The sequence below is a fragment of the Pocillopora verrucosa genome, chromosome 7 (genome assembly GCF_036669915.1).
Source record: "Pocillopora verrucosa isolate sample1 chromosome 7, ASM3666991v2, whole genome shotgun sequence".
Taxonomy (NCBI): Eukaryota; Metazoa; Cnidaria; class Anthozoa; order Scleractinia; family Pocilloporidae; genus Pocillopora; species Pocillopora verrucosa.
In genome coordinates this window covers 14,934,652-14,956,729 of record NC_089318.1, presented here as the reverse complement: position 1 = coordinate 14,956,729, position 22,078 = coordinate 14,934,652, and the positions used below count along the sequence as shown (strand labels likewise).

The window sequence follows — 22,078 nt, the reverse complement described above, 5'->3', positions numbered from 1 at the left end:
AGGTTTAGCTGGAAAGCTCTTCTTTGCTTTTTTTCCTTTTTTTGAATGAACAAGCGCTTCTTTTTTCGGAGTTTATAGATGAAACATGAACGCAAAACACAAATCGGAACGTGAACTCGGAACGTGAACGCAGAACATGAACTCAAAACATGAACTCAGAACATGAACTCGGAGCAGGAACTCGGAGCAGGAACTCGGAACAGGAACTCGGAACAGGAACTCGGAACAGGAACTCGGAACATGAACTCAGATCATGAACCCTGAACAAGAACCGGGAACAGAAACTCGGAGCATGAACTGGGAGCATGACCTCGGAGCATGACCTCGGAGCATGACCTCGGAGCATGACCTCAGAGCATGACCTCAGAGCATGACCTCAGAGCATGACCTCAGAGCATGACCTCAGAGCATGACCTCGGAGCATGAACTGAGAGCCTGAACAGAGAGCCTGAACAGAGAGCCTGAACAGAGAGCCTGAACAGAGAGCCTGAACAGAGAGCCTGAACAGAGAGCCTGAACAGAGAGCCTGAACAGAGAGCCTGAACAGAGAGCCTGAACAGAGAGCCTGAACAGAGAGCCTGAACAGAGAGCCTGAACAGAGAGCCTGAACAGAGAGCCTGAACAGAGAGCCTGAACAGAGAGCCTGAACAGAGAGCCTGAACCGAGAGCCTGAACAGAGAGCCTGAACAGAGAGCCTGAACAGAGAGCCTGAACAGAGAGCCTGAACAGAGAGCCTGAACAGAGAGCCTGAACAGAGAGCCTGAACAGAGAGCCTGAACAGAGAGCCTGAACTGAGAGCCTGAACTGAGAGCCTGAACTGAGGGCCTGAACTGAGAGCCTGAACTGAGAGCCTGAACTGAGAGCCTGAACTGAGAGCCTGAACTGAGAGCCTGAACTGAGAGCCTGAACTGAGAGCCTGAACTGAGAGCCTGAACTGAGAGCCTGAACTGAGAGCCCGAGCTGAGAGCCTTAACTAAGAACATGAACTGAAAACATGAATTGCGAGCATGAGCTGAGAAAATTAACTGAGGGCGCAAACTGATAGCCTTAACCGAGAGCCTTAGTCAAGAGCCTTAAATGGGGCTATCAATACCATGTAACCGGCAGCCGTCAAAATGAATAAGTTTTTACCGTCAGCTTTCCCAAACGGTTTCAAAGTCTTTCTATGTGTTTCGAATCTCTCGATTTTAGCAGCTTGCTAAAAAAAATTTTTTTGGCCTGGAAGAATCTTTAAAATGGTGAACTTGTCTCAAGGTTTCCAAAAATTCCTGGTTTATAGTCGTTTTCATTGATTTTCACCTATGTAAGCGACAGTTTGGAAATAATTTCATATTCAAATTAAAACTGTCTCACTGAAAAATAGAAAACTTCGTTAATAACTCGCTTGTGTACACGGCATTGCGTACCATTCGATAAGATCATAACCAAAAACACGTTTGAATCATGTCGGGAGTTTTCACCTTCTTTCGAAGTCTTTTGATTACCGGTAATTCATTCAAAACACACCACTTCCTTTCGCTAGAGAAATACTGAAGAGATCCGAACATGATTCATTACTTATAATGAAAACAAAGAAAAACTTAAGTATAATTTTAACGCAAAGAAATATATCTTCCTAATAAACGTCAACCGTCAACCGCTCTGAAACTGGGAGCCTCAACAGAGAAACTGAACTAAAAGTCAGAACATGAACAAAGAGCTTAAAATTCGAGTCTGAACTGTAAGCATGAACTAATGACATGAACCGCGAGCATGAGCTCAGAACCTGAAAATTATTTTATCATCATTGAGCGATAAATTTGACAATAATGGATCAATGTGTTAGCATGCTTTATCGAGATACGAAGCACGAAACTACGGTTTTTTCATTTCGGAGCATTGTACTTGACTCACTAAGAAATAGAGAAATATCAGCCACAAAAACTCGGGGAAAAGCAAAAACACAGAACGATAAGTACCCGAAGAAGGAAAACTTACCGCTGCAATGACGCGGGAAACGAAGCTCATCAACGTTACGTAGCGTAACCCAACCTCACAAGATAACGAAGAAGATTGAATGTGAAAGCAAAAAAGCAGAAACAAAGCAGAAACAAAGGAACTATATTTGCATATAGCGCGAAATAAGAGCGTGCAAATTTCACATCACTGAAAGGGGGGTTACGTCACCGAAAAAACGACAACGGAAATATGATCATAACTGTAACGTCTTGAATTACATCTGTTTAAAGCAAATCCTGGTCACTGTACGTGTAACTATTTTTCATTTCCATGATTCGCAAATGTTAGGAGTACCACTTAAAATGCCCAGCCCTCAATAAAAATATAGAAATAAAAGTTAAACAAATCCTATAAGATCTAAGCGCTTGCTAATTATATACCTCCTCGTTAGTGTTTTTTGTTAGGTTTGTTAGCGTTTTTCTTCGTCAGTTACACCTTTTTCGCACGTTTCTCATACCGCACGTTACTTCGTCTCTGCGCTTAATCACTTTTCAAGTGTACCTAAAGTCGCCCTGAAAACCGCGCTACTGAATGAAAATGTGGAATTGTACACATTCCGCAGGGTTTTGTTGAGTCAGAATTAAAACCTATTTGTTGAATGGCGAAAGCGGAGTTTTTATCCATATATTGAGGTCTTCAAAGCGTCGAGACTTCAATGAATCATATGAAAGTTAAAATTGGGTCGAAATCGGAGTTTTCTCAGTGAAATTTAGTTTCGATCAATGACACTGAGCCAGGTTTAATACATTTTGATGTCGAAGCGAACTGTAAAAAGGCATAAACGCGGAATTTAGCGGGTATTCAGAATGGTGGAATTATGAGAGACAACAGGAAACGCGATCAAAGAGCTGCGCTGATGTTTGCCGGGATATTTACATGGATATGTCGAGAACGAAACAGTGAAATGAATAACTGGTGAGTAGTATGGAGTATAAAGAGATCTGAAGTGGAAATTCTGCCCCCAATCGAGTCCGACGGTTGTTGAATTCGAAGAGCGCGCGTTATCTTTTCACGAACAAAAGTAACACCCCGAATACTAGAATAAATTTTTGCCTTTTGTAAGCCTTCAGTCTTTTTCCAAAATTTTTTAACCTAAATCAAGGGTGAGTTGAATACAGAACGCGCGACAAGCGCAGTCATTTGTACTCGATAGCTTATACCTGGGCGTCTTATTTGGTTTGATTTCTCCTTGAAGTATAATGTTTCAAAGGGAAATTGTCTCAGGTTGTAAAACGTAAATGTTAGGCTCGTGTCTACCAGAAAAGATAAAGAGTAAAGCGAAAGAATTCCAACCGAGATCCTGCAAAATCGAATGCTCATTCCAATTTGACTGTAGAGGTAAAGAAGGAAGAGGAGGACCCACTGGAAAATCTATGAAGTCGACTGAATTATGCAAAAGTATAGTCGCGAATCTATCGCAAAACATCGTCAACGCAGAATGCGGACCCTCTTGAAGTTTTCCTTCAGTATTTTGAATTGGTGAAGCCGTCAGCTTTTGGTAATTCTCGATCTACTACAACATCTAAAGGACTCCCAGTCAGCCTAAAGTGAATCCATCACCGTATTTGGTTGAATTTGAATCACAGGAACAGCGGAGACCTCGAAAGAGGCAGATCTATGCAGAGGCAGCAGTAGACGGCCCCCATTTTGTTTACACTGGAAAAAAACTAACAGCTCAGATGAAATTCTTCACTTACATTCCGCTAGGTAAGTTTTGTGGTGAAGACTGCACTATTTTTAATGGGGTTTCTAAGCAAAGTCGTATGGAGGTTTCTTGTGTTTCCAGTGACTCAGTTGTGTGGCTTAGTTCGGGGACTTTAGGCCATCCAGCAAAGTACGTTTTTTCTACAAGCGTATAAAATTAGCATTTTCTATTTGCAAAAGTACTACGACGTAACTTCATGATTGGTTATGTTTTGAAAGAGGCAATCGGCAATCAGTGTTGATAGGCCCTTTGTTTTAATGTCGTTATATTCTGGATCACGACACATTTTGAATTCATTCGTTTTTGTTTTAGTTGTAACAAACAAACATTAACTACATTTTTTTGTCTGACGGGACCATTCATAGAGATAAAAAGTTGTCTCTCTGGAACGGAAATAATGTATAATATATCTTGGTGTCTTCATCGTTTCAAATTATCTTTGACTCAACACACTGCATTTTAATTTCACTTAAATTAGCAAATTTTTTCGCCATTTTGTCCAGATTGAAAAATTGCTTGTGCTGTGGGATTGCTGCAGTGGGGGCCAAGCTGCCAATCAAATTAAGAGAAAGTTTTGATTTTTCAAAAACGTGCTCTCCGCACAAAATTTTTCAAACCCTTTACATTCCATCTTGTTCAACTTGTCAAATATTTTTCCTTTTCATCTTAATTGTTCAAAAACAATCTGCATTTTTATGCATGACTTCTGTAATGTAGCAATGTAACACCTCCCCAGCATCTAAAAATTATTTAGATATTCTTCAGAAAACACACCATTTCAGAGTCCAGAGCAAAACATAAAATAAATTTAGTCGAAAGATTTGGGGGCTAATGGTAAGGGTGGTAGGAGGTGAACTTCCAATGTGGCGGAACCACCATAAACCTGACCAACGTACGTATTTCGTAAAAAGTACTACAAATCGTGCGTCGTTGCGCCCAGCGTTTCATGGTGTCCTTTCACAGTCAAGCCTTTCACTCGGAGAAAACAAAAAGTCAACGCTTTCGAAAGGAGAAGATTTAAAAACGAGTAGATTGATTCAAGGGCGAACTGGCTAAGGAGGGGGTCCAACGGTGGTTAAGCGAACTTGCAATAGGGCGACACCACCAGTTACCGTTCAAAATATAATGCGAAATTCATGTACAATTGTTATTAATCAATAACGAAAGCATTTAGTTGATCAACCAAAATTGTAAATGCAGAAGCAAACAAATTGCTTGTTTTCGATTCTGATCTTCAAGGCCAATTAAAGGACAGGATATCTCGCATGTTTATAGCTAAAAGAATAAAAATTGGAAAGGGGTGTTTTTTCCTGTATGTAAGTGGTTGAAGGGATAAAAAACGCGCACGCATGTAAGCGGGACATACAACAGCGTGCAAGTAAGAAAACTCAAGATCACGCCATGAAGAAAAACGATCAAACCATTTATATATCCAGCACATTTTTATTAAACTTTAACTCCTCCATCATATAAGGTTAAGAATTTGTGAGATAGTTGATAATTTGACCCAGTCCTTCCCCTGTAATTGATTAACGGCGACGTCTTCGGCCGACACTCTGTTGGTTGATGTTCACAACTTGACCTTTTTCGTTAATCTCTTCCATTCCGCTTTTGTCCTGCTCAGAAGCACACTTGAACTGTCGACAGCGACACGCTCTAATCTCGAAAAAGTTTGTCGATCGGACTTCATTGTTAGGGCAGTCCAGAGTCGCAGTCCAGAGTTTTCCCACTGAAGGCTGGCGACATGCGCAGAACGAATCCAAGCCGGTCTCACCATACGTTGAAGTGGACGTGGACTCGCACGTTCCGCGGCATGTGTTGTGCTGATACTTAATCCTGGACGTGCAGTTTTCCTTTGTCTTGATGTAATACCTTTGTTTAGCCAGAGATACAAAATGGTTTCGGCGGCCTGTCAGGGAATTTTGACTAAATATGGGGGAGGGGGTTAACTGACAATCCGTTTAGGGAGGGGGAAAAGGAATACGGGCTACTCCTATACCAACTGAAACCGGAATCAGCTTGGGGAAGGGGAAAAAGGAATATTCGTGACCAGCTGAAACCGTTATTAGCTAGGGGGAAGTTGAGTCACTGGACTTCCAAGCTCAATTTTTCCCAATCTAATCTAATTACTGATATATCTGCTAACGGAAGATCTCATTCGCGAAAATTAGCAATAAGTTACTTTGTGAAAATATTGCAATGTGTTGCACTGGAGTTTTCATATTTATCACAAATTAAAGAGGCGTCTCGTTTAGATCACTATTCTTTTAGCCTTGTATAACTTAAATTATAGGCATCTAGGACCCACCGTTTACGAGAACCATTAACAATACTGATAACAATCACCTTTACATACTCTCACCATAATGAAAGATGAAATCGGAGTTGCGAGAAGGTTGTGTTTTGAAAGGATTGCCAAATCAGTATAGATATCTCAACCAGCAAAATAATTTGACTTCTTTGCTAAATTCTTTGGTTTTACAGATCTTTCTAAGTCTACTGCACCCATTCCTTCTCTTTTTGTGCGTGAGTGTGTGTGGTGTTTCTTTTTGCCCACATCAATCTCGACCTTTTCAGATCACCTGAGATATGCAAAGAAACTAAGGTTCCGAGTGGCGTATCGTAACATGCTCACTACTTCCGGAAGAGGTCGACTTAAACAAATTGCGAGAGGATAGATTAAGTGAGGTGATATACTTCCCTCTCGAGATGCAGATCATAATGAGCCTGTACTTTTGGTATTTTTCGCCCTGTAATATATTGGTGTCTAACCGTGAGCATGTCGATAGGGACTCCTGTACTTGGTTTGGATAAAGGAAAATTATCACTAGACAATAACATAGATATAAATATAGCCTAAGCTCAGATGCTCACCGTTGGACATTTGTCGCAAATTATATGCTCTGTTTTTATCTGTGCACTTTGGTTAGGAGGGTAGCACGGGTTTACAGTAAGTTCGCACTTAAGCTTCAGGCAGCTCCCGTCTTTCCAGGTAGTGTTGGGCTACAACAACACAAAAAAACATCAACATTGCAATGCCTTGGAAGAGAGCAACATATTTCAAAAATTATCTAAGAGAACAATAAATAAAGATCAGGAAAAACAAGGGTATACTCTCATCATCCTGAAAGTGTTGCTCGCCAAAATACCCTTCTGCCCCTTTCAGTATTGTAAAATAACGGAAAACCAGGTGTATCATTGTAGTAAAATTGTAAGAGTATTAGGGATAACATTGGTGGAGGCTACTCGATAAGATTATGCCCTCCTTGGTATCGTGTCAACATTTTTGCCGCCGATTGAAGTAATACTCTCTGTTTGTGACGGTATAGAAGCCATTTTACTCACCGCATGATATTCCGTCTCATTTTTGCTGTTAATGTAGAAGCAAGATGGACAGATTGACGATGTGGGAATAAAAAGAAATTGGATACTAAATTTAATACAAAGAAACAACATATTATAAAGGTTCTGCATCAAGTATTTATTTTTGTCAGAAGCATCTCAGCGGGCCGGAATCTCAAATCATCGAATCTGTTTGGTTAATCATGTGCTCGTAACGGTCCAGCTTTTTAAAATGCAGATTACGGCCCGTAATTTTACTCCCAGCCATTCTTAGTAAAGTGGAATAGAGAAAACCGGAAGGAAAAGTTAATATATTATTTACCGGTCTGATTCGGTCCCTAAGGGGAAAATCTGTACCGTTGGACTTGAGCACAGTTTTTCCAATACACACCACCCGCCAGGTAAATAACGTTTTCTAATCCATAAGAATTTAAATTTGATCCTGAAGGAGTTTATACGATAAACCGCGCAAATTTTCCTAAAATGTACGCAAAATTGCAAAATCATACTTAGTTTTCCTCGAGCAAGGAAAGATTAAGCTCGTATTCCATGCTTACTTTTTTTTCAGATTTTTTATCCAGTGAGAATTTTCAGAAATTTTAGGAAATTTACAACGTTAAATAAGGACTAACAACATTCATACACATTTATATTCCAAATCAAACTTCCGATTTTTCGAGGAAAATGTAACTCAACCATTGCTTTGTGTAATTATGACGAAGAGGTATTTTCTTCAACAGAGAGGAATCAACACTGACACTCAACAAAATCGCTTTAAAAGAGACTATCAATGTAAGAAATCTCAACAAAAGGTAAATATACACTGGGCATATCTCAATTCGAGTCTGCTGAGTAAAAGAATAGTTACTATTGACACTTACAGACACTAAACCATGTTGAAACACAGGAGGACAGCGATGGACTGATTGAGCTCGACAGACTCGTTGAGGCCGATGAAGAAACATTTGTCGTGAATGTTGGCGTCGTCGTTGTCACCAAACTGGTGAAGCTAAAATACAAGCATGCCTCTTCAACAAAATTTTCAATGTACGCGTTTTAAATTCTTTTCCCCAAAAAGAAAACTATGAGACTACATGGGTAAGAAGGCCAGTACATCATAACAAGACCTAACATGCAGTTGAAAACTATCATCCTTGGAAAAAGCCTTACGACGCTTCATTCGCTTCCGTGCTGGCTCAGCTGGTTTTCAACTTTTTTCTTATCCCTCTCCCCATCCCCCCCCCAAAAGTAAGAAAAAACATAGAAAACTATATTCACGTAGGTAATTGTGCGATTACTACATTCTTTGACCAAGAAGACTTATTTTCAACGATATTTGAAACTTATTCTAAGTGACTCACCGAGACAAGGTTGTTGATGTTGAAGTAGATACTGATGTAGACGCACTCGTTAATACTGATGTGCTGACACGGATACTGGTGCTGACACTTGTTGATGTTGATGTGGAAGTGCTAATGCTAAGTGACGTTGAGGCACTTGTTGACTTACTTAAACTCAATGAAGTCGATCTTGAAATCGATTTCGAAGTTGAAGTTGATATACTTGTAGATACTGAAGTTGAAGTACTTGTGCTGGCACTTGATATTGTCGTGGACACTGACGTTGTTGGAGTGCTCACACTAGTTGAGGTCGACGTAGACACACTAGTGCTAATTGACGTCGAAGTGCTCGTGCTAGCACTGGAATATGTCGAGAACACTGTGGTTGTTGGAGTACTGACACTTGTTGATGTTGACTAGGTTGTACTAGTACTAACCGATGTTGAGGTACTTGCTGACTTACTCGAACTGAGTGAAGTCGATGGTGAAACAGATGTAGAGGTGGATGTAGACACACTCGTAGACACTGATGTCGAAGTACTTGTGCTGGCACTTGACCATGTCGTAGAAACCGATGTTTTCGGTGTACTCACACTAGTTGACGATGACGTAGACACACTGGTGGATATTGATGATGAGGAACTTGTGCTTGCACTTGAATATGTCGAGAATATTGTTGTTGTTAGTGTACTGACACTTGTAGATGTTGACGTGGAGGTGCTTGTGCTAACAGAAGTTGAAATACTAGTTGGTGTTGAGGCAGAGGTTGATTTTGATTTCGACTTACTTGTTGACGTTGAGGTAGACACACTGGTGGACACTGATGTGGAATAACTCTTGCTGCCACTGGAATATGTCGTGGAAGCGGATGTAGTGGGTGTGCTTAAACTTGTGGAGGTCGAAGTGGACACACTGGTGCTAATTGACGTCCAAGTGCTCGTGCTAGCACTGGAATATGTCAAGAACACTGTGGTTGTTGGAGTACTGACACTTGTTGATGTTGACTTGGTTGTACTGGTACTAGCCGATGTTGAGGGACTTGTTGACTTACTCGAACTCAGTGAAGTCGATGGTGAAACAGATGTAGAGGTGGATGTAGACACTCGTAGACACTCGTAGACACTGATGTCGAAGTACTTGTGCTGGCACATGAAAATGTCTTAGAAACCGATGTTGTCGGTGTACTCACACTAGTTGACGTTGAGGTAGACACACTGGTGGATATTGATGATGAGGTACTTGTGCTGGCACTTGAATATGTCGAGAATATTGTTGTGTTGGTGTACTGACACTTGTAGATGTTGACGTGGAGGTGCTTGTGCTAACAGAAGTTGAAATACTAGTTGATGTTGAGGCAGAGGTTTAGGTTGATTTTGACTTACTTGTTGACATTGAGGTAGACTCACTGGTGGACACTGAAGTCTTGCTGCCACGGGAATATGTCGTGGAAGCGGATGTAGTGGGTGTGCTTAAACTTGTTGAAGTTGAAGTGGTTCTAATTGACGTTGAGGTGCTAGTGCTGGCACTGGAATATGTCGAGAAAACTGTGGTTGTTGGAGTACTGACACTAACTGATGTTGACTTGGTTGTGCTGGTGCTAACTGACGTTGATACACTTGTTGACCTACTCAAACTCAATGAAGTCGACGTTGATACAGACTTTGAGGTTGAAATAGACACACTTGTCGACACTGAAGTTGAGATACTTGTGCTTGCACTTGAAAGAGTTTTGGAAACTGACGTTGTTGGAGTGCTCACACTAGTTGAGGTTGAAGTAAACACACTAGTGGATACGGATGTTGAGGTACTTGTGCTTGCACTGGAATATGTCTTTGAAACTGATGTTGCTGGAGTGCTTACAGATGCTGAGGTCGAAGTGGACCTTGCAAGGAAACTTGTAAAGTAAGATGAAACCAAACCAAAAGATTCCACAGCCATTCTGCCACAACAATTTATTATTCACTAAATGTTGTGCACATGACTAATCACATCCCTATTATTAAAAACAAAAAACTTGATCTTCTTGCATTAAATGTATGAGAAAAAGGTAAATAAAAGCTTTTTAAAACGATGCTAATATAATATAAGTTAGAGACTTAAATTTGGTATCAGCTACATCTTAATTAAAAATGTACTTACTTAACAACAGAGGAACCAACAACAAGGTGCAGCGAGGCCAACATTTCAACCTACAGAAAGAAAAGACAGAGAATTAAGCTTCCCCGAAAATGATATGGTAAGTGCTTCATATCTGAAATAATTAAGACTGTATTTGTGTTGTTTTAAAATGCTCTTTCATAGAGTGCAAACCCTTTTGCAGCTTACTTAAATGGGGTTATACATACATTTCAACTCTCACAGCCAGCAAACATGCTCAATAAGATCTGGAAAAACATAATAATATAAGAAGAAATTGATAAAATATTTCAAAGGTATACATTTTCTATCATTATGTTGTCTTTTTCAAGATACAAGTAGCTCTTAAGATTTAATGAATGGAAAACAAATATGTTTCTGACACAGGCCGAAGAAATACGCAATTTGCGAGAAAATCGGATGAGAAAAGGACCAAAAGATGGTGTAAAGATTAAAGTTTACACGCACAGTAGTTTGTTCAAAAGAACGTTTCCCAGAGGAGGTTGCTATCAAGTAAGTATGCATGATAACCTTGAAAGCAAATACAGCTTTAAAATAATGTACACAATAATCCAAATGTTTTGATATTTTAAGAAATTATGAGTTATAGCACCACAACATGAAAAAGGAGATTTGCTTTTAAAAAGTGCTGCTGCACATCCCCTCATGTAGCTCATATTATGCAATTTTTTATTAACTACTTGTAGGAGGTGTATGACTGGCTTGGGAGTAGCCAGATGCAGCCATTGTTCTTTTTCCTGGAGACACAGGAAAACAGTACAGTATTTCCAACAGAGGCTATTAAACCTCCTGGAGAGGTGCTGCGGCTAGTAGAAAAGGTATTGAATCAATTAACCAATTCAAGTATTGGTTTGTGGTATTTTTAACACTTGAATTAGGTTCAAACCCCATGTTTCTTTTTTTGCGATCAAAAACCGCAGATCATTTGATAATGCCATTTGGAGAACTTTGTTATCTTGTGAGCAATATTCAGTTTTAATCAATCACTGTATGTTGGGCAACACTCTTAAAGCATCTACAGTTAGTAATGAATTTCCTGAACACCTGTGATGATAAAAAAAGACCCACACTTGTTTCATTGAATTTGGAATAAAGGGGTGTTTTTCTCACTTACGTATCCTTATCAGTTGTAGTATTGTATCATTTAAAAGATATTTTATTTTAATATTAAATTAGAATTAAGGAACTGAAAGAAATGCTGAGAAGTCTTAACTTCCCATTTGTTAGACAAAACTTGGACGTTAAATTCTCCTAGAGAAAGACAAATGAAGATAATCTATTTCTGTAATCAATGATTCTTTGAGCCAGGGATGCTTCCACTCTTCTCCTATTTCCTTCCAGGTGTCATTCAAAGGAACTGGCCCTTTACAAACTGACAAAGATCTTGATTCAACCATTGAGACCAGAGGTATGTTTTGATTGGTTTTTGTTCTAGCCTTACAAGTGCTTTTCACTTCTTATCTAGCTTGAATGCTAGTGCAAACAACACTATTACTACTGAAAGTAAAGTAACCAGGAAAGTTTGTATACTAAATTAAATTAATAAGATTGTACACTAAAATGGTGTTAATGACCCATTTTTCATCTTGTTTAAAAAGAGTGAAAAATAGATATGCTCCACCATTATAATTGGATAGTTACAAGTAGATGTACACAGAAAATATTAAGATTTTTTCCCAATATTCGACTTTGGTATACATTAGAGAATGTCCTCATCATTTGGAAGTTCACGTCATCAGTTTTTCAAACTTCTATAATCAGGGTGACCACAAAAATAGTGTGGTCAAAAGCCAGGACTTGATTGAAGAAATACAAGTAAATAACATTACATATTAGTTTAACAATACTTTAAAAATTCAATTTAACAGATGATAGTAACAAAAGCATTGGAAAGAAAGTTAAGAAGATGAAGAAGAGAATAAAAGAACTGGACAAAAAAGGCAACAAAAGGGAAATCAAAAGACACAGATGACAAAAAGAGGAAAAGAAAGAGAAAACCAGAAGACAACAACAAGTCAAACTTAAATGCAAAAAAAATGAAAGCCAAAGAAGATGACATTGAAATGAACAAAATAAGTAGACGTCAAATGAGAAGGCTAAGAGCTAAAGAAAAAAAGAAAAGTAAAACTAATAAGTAGGAAAATCTATCTTACATTACGGCTCCAGCCCGGATTATTTGTGACTTTCTGAAATGGGTGACACCGCTGGATTTTTTACCTCGAAGGCTCGGTTTATTCCTTTGGGCATTGCTTTCGGTGGCTGCCGAAAACGTGTCGAATGATTTCGGTTTTATTCGTTTCGAAAAAGGTGAGATATTTTGGAAGAAGACCAAAGGAACTGCGGAAGGTACTTCAAAAGACTTGGACAATAGTGTAATTAAGCTACCTTGCGCGAACAGACTTGTGATCTTGTATCCTTTTGTTTACATTGTCTCATATCAAACTTATGGGGTACAAATAGTCTTAACATGAATGTAGTGACCGCGCCCACTTCAACACCCCACTCAAATCGAGTGTAATTTTCGAATGTTTTACCATCGTGCGGATTCTCTACGGAAAAAGCACTCCATGTACCTCTGAAATATTAAACTATAATATTGTGGCTTTCTATTTCGCTAATTTTCTAACTTGTAGGTAAAGTTTTTCCCTCGTCATTTTTTACCTTTTCTCCGAGCGGTTGCGTGAAATTAACAAGGCGTTTTTGATCAAAACACGACCGAGCGAAGGGTCTCGGGCGATATCTCTTTTACGCAGGCGCAAATTAAAAATGTACCGCCAGAATCAAAAAGAGGAACAAATTTCCTTTGTTTTGATATGTAACGTGTCGAACAAAAAGCAGATTTACCTTCGTCAAAGGGCGTTTCAAAACAGCTGTATCTTCCTCCTTTTGATTTTTCCTGTTTTGTAAGCGCGAAAGCAGTAGGAGAGGGATCGGGAAACTCAGAAAGCGCTTCGGGAATTAATCTGCCATCGTTTACTTACAAGATAAAAAAGTCAGATTTGTGAAGTTCGTTGAAGTATGAAGTCTAAATAAATGCCTTTTTAAAGCTTGTTTGCTGGATTTTTCGTAAACTTCCCTGATTAATTTTTCGTTTCAGCTTACTAGTCTATACTATTTCAAAGCAATGTCAAGACGAAGACGGAGAACCATGAGTCGGTCCTTTCAACAATCGTAAACAAAGTGTTTGAGCAATCAGGTATACGAGGTGTAATAATCAATAGCCGCATATCAGAAGTCTTCAGAAAGAAAGTATTCTGCCTTCAGAAAGCTGTCAAGAAAGCTAATAATTGTGGCGGAAGGCAATCAAACGGGCCCTCGGTATCGATTTAATATCATATCGATCTCAATATCATACAGTTTTGTATCTTTCTTCCGTGGATTCGCCTTTCTAACGAGGGTGTATGTTGAGAATTCATTGCAAAATCGCTTTGTGTTTTTTAATTTCCCTCTTTGACCTGTCCGCCATTTTGAAAATTCGTAACGGAGAGCATGCGCATTACGTGGGGTTAGTGTTTGCGTACACCTGGAACCGAGAAAAACAAATGTTCGTCGCACTGGGGAAAGAGTTTGATATGGAGATGAATGAACTCGAGATCGATAAACTGCAATCATTTGAATGGACTTAGTTTCTATTCACGGTGTATTTTTAGCCTTAATCTGTTTTTAGGATTAAAAAGCGTCGCAAAAGAATTAAAAATGGATCTTGGACGAGTTGTTGTAATCACTGCGAAGAGCAAAAGCGAAAATAGTTTATCATTTCGAGCGCCGATCGTTTTGTTTTGATCCGAATGAGTGCACTTGAATTAAATTACTTCTTTATTATGTAAATATTGCGTGTCATAAATAGTGCTCGTGTTCGCGCGCTGGCGGTTCATTCTTTCACAACTTTCGTCTTGTTCGAATGAACTTGTTGGGACCTGACCGTGTTGTTTATTGTCGCGATGGAGTTTAGTGTTGGCGATTCTGTCAAAGTTGTCGATCAGTTAGGAATTTGGACAAAAGCGAAAGTTGTCAGCAAATCGGACAACGTAATTGTTGTAAATTTTCCTCCGTTCATCTGTTAACAAAAGAAAAATATCTCACCTACATCAAAGAAGTTGCGCTCTTCACGATCTTCGGAAGCATGCCGGCATGTCGGCAAATTCATCGGAATGAATAAGTAATGAGAAAGAACAATAGCCTGAATATATGAATACTTAACAACCTTAATTTTTGAGGTTCACATTTAATCCGCTATGGAGTTGTAATGAGGTTTAATTGCAAGTGACCATCTATATATATGTATTTCCATTAAAAAATTTTTTAGCTATTTTTCTCTAAAGTAAACTTGAAAAAAGGAAACTTTTTATGGACCTTAGCTAGTTATACAACACAAATGTGAGAGAACGAGTCGTACTGCGACTTGCTCCCTCACATTTTGGCTACAACATTTAATGAACTGAAATCAAGAGTCTTAACCCTATAAATCCCCAGATCTGATAGTTAATTTTCCCCTGTAGCTGCCGCTCATTTCCTCATTAATTAGTTATGAGAACTTGCTGCTAGATCAAGATAGCAGCTTCAACCTGATAAGATTGAATATTCACATTATCTGTTTGCTGAATAATGTATGGATATTGTAGGGAGAAGTTTTATGTTAATCACTTCCAGGAGTTAAAGGGTTAATGCATTGTTTTTATATCTCACTCGTAGGGAATTAATTTATCATCACCTCTCTAAAATACTAAATGTCATTGTATAATTTGTTTAGTTTGATTTCAAAGCAACAGTTGTAAATTAAGATTTTTTCACTGATGATGATGTTTAATGTTGTTCTTTTTATTCAAGGTTTTTAGCTGATGTCCGCTGAATTGTACCCTGTTTGCAAGACAACTTTTTGCTTTAAATACACAACCATTAATAAAAAAGAAAGAGAGCCCATAACATGTCATTAACCTTGTTGTTTTAAAATAAAAGATGGGCTTTATACATGGAATTCCGGTTGAATGGTCACTGATCCCTTGCTTAGTTTGAGATGGTCAAGTGGTTAACCCTTTACACTCTTACATTATCATTCATATTCTGTACCCTGTCTTCTTTGCATTTCCTTGGATCCCATTTCTTATAGTACAGACAAGGAGAATTTGTTTGACAATCAGGAGCCTCTTAAATTGGAGTTAATTTCCACCATTGTCTTGACTTTTACATTTGATCCAACGGTGATACTGTAAGGAGAAAGGAGAAGCCAGTCGCACTTTGGGGGTTTTAAGGTTCACTGATGGAAACAGTGAATGATAACCGAAATTTAGCATTTTCGTAGACCGTGCTTGAGATAGTGCTCTCAAATTACGCATTTACTGAGCAACAGCAAATGCATAATATTTAGTTTGACGTTCATTGAGCCGTAGAAGGCTAGATTTATGAAAAATACGAAAATTTTTCTGGTTTAAAACTAATGTACAAGCACACAATATTCGTACATTTTATGTGTTTCGGCTTTCAATTATCAGCTTATGTAACCGCGTGTGCCAGGTACACAAAGTTCAAGAGTTTGCTACACAAAGGTATAACATAACTAGTGGCTAGATTCTATGTGCATACTACGAGTAGAGATTTCATAACCCTACCTCAACAGTCATAACCTCCAAATCAGTGCTTGCTTCAATACTTGCGAAGAAGTGGTGCTTATCGTTTTTGTAAACTAAGTGAACAACTACCCCTTACCAACAGTGTACCGTGGGAGGTCTGGGACGGAGTCAACCCTGGATAATCCGACTCGGAATTGAGGAATTAATCAAACTCGATCAAACACTCGATAGTGATGTAGGTTATTATAGGCCTCGATAAGTACTGTTAGGCTCGGCGATAAGTCGAAATCCATTTAAATAGTAGATACAGACATGGGAAATAATATCAGACACGGAAAATAATATCAGACACGGGAAATAGCAGACAATGAGGAGGTCTGAAAGAGGCCAACAATAGCGGACCCTGTTAATTGATTTCCGACACGAAAATTAATTTTTCGATAGGGAAAATACCCTGATTGAATTTTGACGGTATGTTACGCCATACGTGTCGGAAATATATTAAAAGGGTCCGTTATTGTTCACCTCTTTCTGACTTCCTCATTGTCTGCTATTTCCCGTGTCTGATATTATGTTCCATGTCTGTATTTATTAAGTGGATTTCGAAAACTGATTTTTCGTCAGGGAAAATACCCTGACTGAATTTTGAACGTTACGTTACGCCATAGATTTCGACTTATCGCTGAGCCCAATATTATTAATCGAGGCCTATACTAACCTACGTCACTAACTGGGTGTTTTATTCCGATTTGGATCTCAGTGTCATCATGCAAATTTGCGTAACTCCACTTAATTCGCATCACTTGGCCTGTCATTTCATTCTCTCTGCTGCCAGAGACGTCGATAACTAACCTTCAATTTAGAGTTACACCACGAAATTTGAGCAGAAAACAGAGTTGAAGGGTTCATCTTTACCAAGACTAGCCATATTCAAAGCTCAAGATGGCTAAGAGTCTCACTGGTGTCGGATGCCATTCCCAAACCTCTCAAAATAATGTTGACGTTACGAATAACTTGCGTTCAAGGTTTACATGCAAATATTCCCTAATCATGGGTGGTTTCATTTCGTTTCAAGCAACGCAACTTTTAAAGTGCAAAACTGCCTTGTTAGAGTTTCTGATGAATGAATAAACTTTCATAACTTAGTTTACAACAAATACATAATTATTCAAACTATTCGGCCAATAATTTTATCCAAGTTTGGAAACGGGTCGAAGTCACACAACAATAGGCGCCGAAACTCATCCACCTTGACCAACAAGCAAATTCTTTTCTGATAATTGAGAGATTGCATTGAAAGGAATAGTAATATTTACAAAAAGTTTTACTTTTGTTCAACTTCTATCACTTGCCTCCCTTCATCATCAAGGTTATACTTCAATAATGATACGACGTTCCAATTCAGCCGCCATAACCTATCAAAGCTTGAAATCAATGTCAACCAAAACCTTTTATCACTACAAGATTTATGTAAGTTTCTGGATTAGCGGGTGCTGCAAATTTTCTATATCAAACCTAAAAAAGTTCTGGAATCCATATTACGTTTCAATTCAGCCGTAATAGTAAGTAGGTAGATAAGTAAAGACTTTATTTTAAGAGGGTTAGCACGAAATAGCCGGAGCTAATAAACTTGTGGCCCTCAAAATAATAGATAAATGAATTATAAAATAATAAATGAGTGTAATAAGCTATTAAAATAAAAGGAAGAAAAACCAAAGAATACAGATACTATAGAATCTACTAAACTATTGAAAAGATAAAATATAACATTATAATCATGTCACAATTCATCAAGTAACTTAAGTAAAAAAAAATTAAAAGATTCTGCTGTTGTTTAAAAAAATAATTCCAAAATGGTTTTTTTTAAAGAGTCCACTGAATCCCTTTGCCTTGCAGGCAAGATAAACTGTTCCATGCTTTGCAAGTTGTGACGGTAAAAGTTCTGATTCCTTCTGCTTCGCGATTATCCCCCGGAGAGGTTAGGTTATGTGGATGTTGATGTTATTGTTTAATTTAAGTAGATTGTTGAGATAAACAGGGACGTCACCTTGTAATCGCTTATAAGCAATGATACATTTAGATATTAGGGCTTCTTTGTAATAAAGAAATCTTCGTTTAAGGGGCAGATAATTCATAATTTTCTTTAACAAGCCGATGCGCCGTGTAACTTTCTTCCAAACAGTCGTAATATGCTCAGAGAAAGAGAGTTCTTCATCAATCTCAAGACCTAAAAGCTTAACTTTCATAACGTTAGTTAATAAACTGCCATTGCAAGTAATCTCAGGATTATTGTTCATTTTTGTTGAGAGTCGCTTTTCCTTCACGGTGAGGACCTTGTTCTTTTTTTCGTTGAGTGGAAGCCTGTTGGCCAATGCCCAGTTAAAAACTTCTGCTACAGATGTATTAGGAGATTCCTGCAGTCTTCCCATGCTGCTCCCATCTGCTGACGATGTGATTGTAGTATCGTCTACATAAAGATCGATTTCAGAGGAGCTGTCTCTCGATAACTTTAGAAAGGACAGGTAGCACAGATATTGGTCGAAACCACTCTTGTACAGAGGAGAAACTTTAGCTGTTTTCCAACGATCTGGAAATGATCCACTTGAAAGGGAAAAGTTAATCAATGTCGCAACAACAGGTGCTATAAAAGGTGCCGCTATACGCAACAGCTGAGAACTTATTTTATCAATAACAGCAGCTTTGCGCGGACTTAACTTTTGTGACGCTGCGGCAAAATAAGCGCGCATGCTTGAAAATTTACGCGCGAAAAGGAATGGGAATGACAATATTTCCATAGTAACACTATAACGGCGATATGGCGGCATTTTTAAAATTCATATTGCTTGTTTTTATTTCGCGGGGATAAGCCCTAGCCTGAACAGATGAGGTTCCCACTTTCAAGAAAGTTTCTTTCGAACCTACCCTGCAACATATCTTTTCCAACAATTTGTGAATTTTAGTATCGAAGTGGAGGGGTCGTAGCATGGCAATGAACTTGATAGCCCGTGTTATTGTTATAGCGCTTGTTTCAATCGCCTCCTCAATAGGCAAACCGCCCGTCGAAAAAGTTTGTTGTCTGAAAGAAAAAACATGCCATAGCTCTAGTTGTCGAGGAAGGATAATTGCCTTAAATGTTGAAATGGCTCGAGTGGTGGAGGTCGAACAAGGAAATTTTGTATATGAATTCCACTACATGCAATTACGAAAAAGGAACAATATCTGCTCGTGCCCGCTGCCTTCCCATTCTTCCACACTAAGTAACACATCCATCCCCACGAGACTGTACAAAGTTTTTGACGAGGCTGGAAGAAGTATAGGAAGTTATCGACCAGGGGCGCGGTGGTGCACAAGTTGTCGGAGAAGCGCCGATAAAACCTTTACCACACAGACCACCTAACAAAAGCCCGTCAGGAGACGAACGGTAAATAGTGATGTTTAACAGCTGTTTTCTCTTGACGCTTACTCTAGGTTTACATACTTCATACAATTTACATCATGAAAAATAAGTAAATGATGACCTATTCTCACCTTGTTCGCACAAGAAGATCAATAACTTAAAACAAAAATCCGAATGTAAAATGGAGATGAATGCCTTGCAAAATTAAGTTGGAGTGCCAAGCAGAGTTGACAGATGGTCAATGTGATTAACAAGCTACAGCACTTAAATGAATGCTCCAAAACTTAATGCTCTACCACAATTCTATAGTTGAACAGAGAGAGTCAGGAAATTGGTGCATAGATCGGTCCACCCAATTCATCAACACCAACAATGGTGAGTACCACACTTATGCCTGGACATAATCTAAGAAAGGTAACTAATCCATCATATTTACTAATAATCATAGTTATGTTATGATTGCATCTGCAGGGTCAAACTACTTCAGGACAACACAAATAAGGTAACAACATACATGTATCACTGATAAAAGTTTTTGCAATGTGCACATTCTTTACAAATAAACACAAGTTCAGTGTTAAAAATATTTTTATATAAGTCACAGGGTCTGGTCTAAAATATTACCACTGCATTTTCTAGCATCAGATCCCAGGAAACATCACATCTCCAAAAACAGGCTAGAATGTTCCTTGCCATTCATGGATTAACTAGGTCTGCACAGACTGCAGGGAGAGTCTTGGGCTTTAGCACTGGAATACGTATGAATGACATGTTTAAACAGCAGCAGGCAAAAAACCATAAGGAAGTTGTGGACAAGACAGTAGAGAAAGCCTGCAAGGTACAGCAGAAAAAATATAATGGACAATAAAACAGTAAAATCAATAAAATCACCATTGTTGTTGGTTTTTTTTTTCAGACCGAAAAACTTATTTTTCATCTTACTGATGATTTCCATGTCATAAACGTACCTACAACACCAAATAAAAAGCCACTTGAGCAATCCAAATGGCATCAAGTTTATTGGACATTCAGCCTGCCATGACAGTTGCCCGTCCCGTTGATGGAGCAACAATACACAGTACTACTTAAATTAAAAAAAATGGTCAGAATGTCATTTGCAGAGGAGGAATTGTTAAGACTTATATTGTTGCTGAAATGACTGTTCTGTTGGAAAAGTACCACCAGACTTACCTTGGTTCATTACCCACTGTATTCCATTCCATAGCACCAGACAGGGTTCAACAGTAGTTAAAGGAACTGAGGTACACTAACCTGACTGAAATAAAGGGAAAATATTTTCTATCATTACCAGTATAGTGTTGTGAGCTGAAAGCTTTTGTCTTTTTTTATCTACAAGTAGTACAACAATACTGTATAACAAGCATGAAAGAGTAAGACCCTGATAATTTCCTCAAAGCTCAGTATGAAAATTTGTAATTTGACTTATAAATTTTATTTCTTTGGAGGATGGAGGGGATCAAGGGAGTGGAAATGGTGGCAGTCCAAGCTAAATGTTTACCATATAGGTTAAAGTTTAAACACAAAAGTGTTAAATCCGTCTTCTTTTTATTTCAAGGGTCTATGTCATATGATCTGGAGATGCATACAATTAAAAATTGTATTTTGATAGATGAATGGGAACACAACCTGCACAGAAAGAAAGACTGCCTATCAGCCCTGAACCATGAACAACAGTGCTGCCCTCCATTCACCATTTACATCAAAAACTTCTTAGTGCCATCTCCTGGTGATTGGTCAAGTTGGTATTATGTAAAGAAGTTGCTGGTAGATGTCCCTACAGACAGTCCTCTGTTGTCCTTAATTCCAGAGCAAGGACCTTTCCATGTCACTTTGAATGCCCATGAAACTGCTGTAGAACTGCACAGATTTTTTTTTGCAGAGTTGCATAAACATTTGTTCAATTCTGCCATGCCAGAAAAACCTAAACCTGACCGCATTGCTGTCCTTGTTGCTGCTTTCCTCGGCTGGTTAATGTTACGTTCTAAAGTCTTGACCTTATTTAAACTTTGCAAAGACCTAGAGTATGTTAGTCTACTGTACTTGATGGAAGAAGTTATACTAATGTTATTTTTTCATTATCCGGTTATTTCTCGAAGCTCCAACCTTGACAACTGTCTTCAAACAAACGGTTAAGAATATATGAAAGTCATGTATTTGAACTGCGGATAAAGACGTGAATGAAAGTGATCCTCGCAGTAATGTGCACTACTTAGGCAGTAGTGAAAATAGAGCCTGAAAAAAATTCAGGCCTGTACGGGATTTGAACCCATGACCTCTGCGATACCGGTGCAGCGCTCTACCAACTGAGCTAACAAGCCAACTTGGAGCTGGTCATGATGTTGGTTCTAAATAAACCCGTGAAGTGATGAAATAAACGGTTAACAATATATGAAAGTCATATATTTGATAAAGACGTCTTTCTTTGGCTTGTTAGCTCAGTTGGTAGATAACTGAATTCCGCATGATTGAAGTTTGGACTCTCCGGTGATTATGTGAAATGCATGTGACTGATGCCCGGGAATGTCACGGTGTAGGTCGTGCCTTTATCGTT

General features: G+C 38.7%; 2 protein-coding genes across 2 annotated transcripts; one reads left to right on the top strand and one right to left on the bottom strand.

Moving 5' to 3' along the window:
• Positions 1–5,273: 5,273 nt before the first annotated feature.
• LOC131778651 (serine-rich adhesin for platelets-like) lies at positions 5,274–9,536 on the bottom strand. Its single transcript, XM_066170206.1, has 6 exons — positions 8,849–9,536; positions 8,407–8,764; positions 7,914–8,054; positions 7,049–7,133; positions 6,578–6,706; positions 5,274–5,612 (listed from the first exon to the last, which is right to left on the bottom strand). Exons 1-6 carry the CDS (start codon positions 9,534–9,536, stop codon positions 5,274–5,276), a joined length of 1,740 nt encoding a protein of 579 aa, XP_066026303.1.
• Positions 9,537–19,248: 9,712 nt separating this feature from the next.
• On the top strand, positions 19,249–21,660 carry LOC136282546 (uncharacterized). Its single transcript, XM_066170205.1, has 5 exons — positions 19,249–19,420; positions 19,978–20,008; positions 20,146–20,344; positions 20,539–20,584; positions 21,083–21,660. Exons 1-5 carry the CDS (start codon positions 19,249–19,251, stop codon positions 21,658–21,660), a joined length of 1,026 nt encoding a protein of 341 aa, XP_066026302.1.
• The last annotated feature ends 418 nt before the right edge of the window (positions 21,661–22,078 follow it).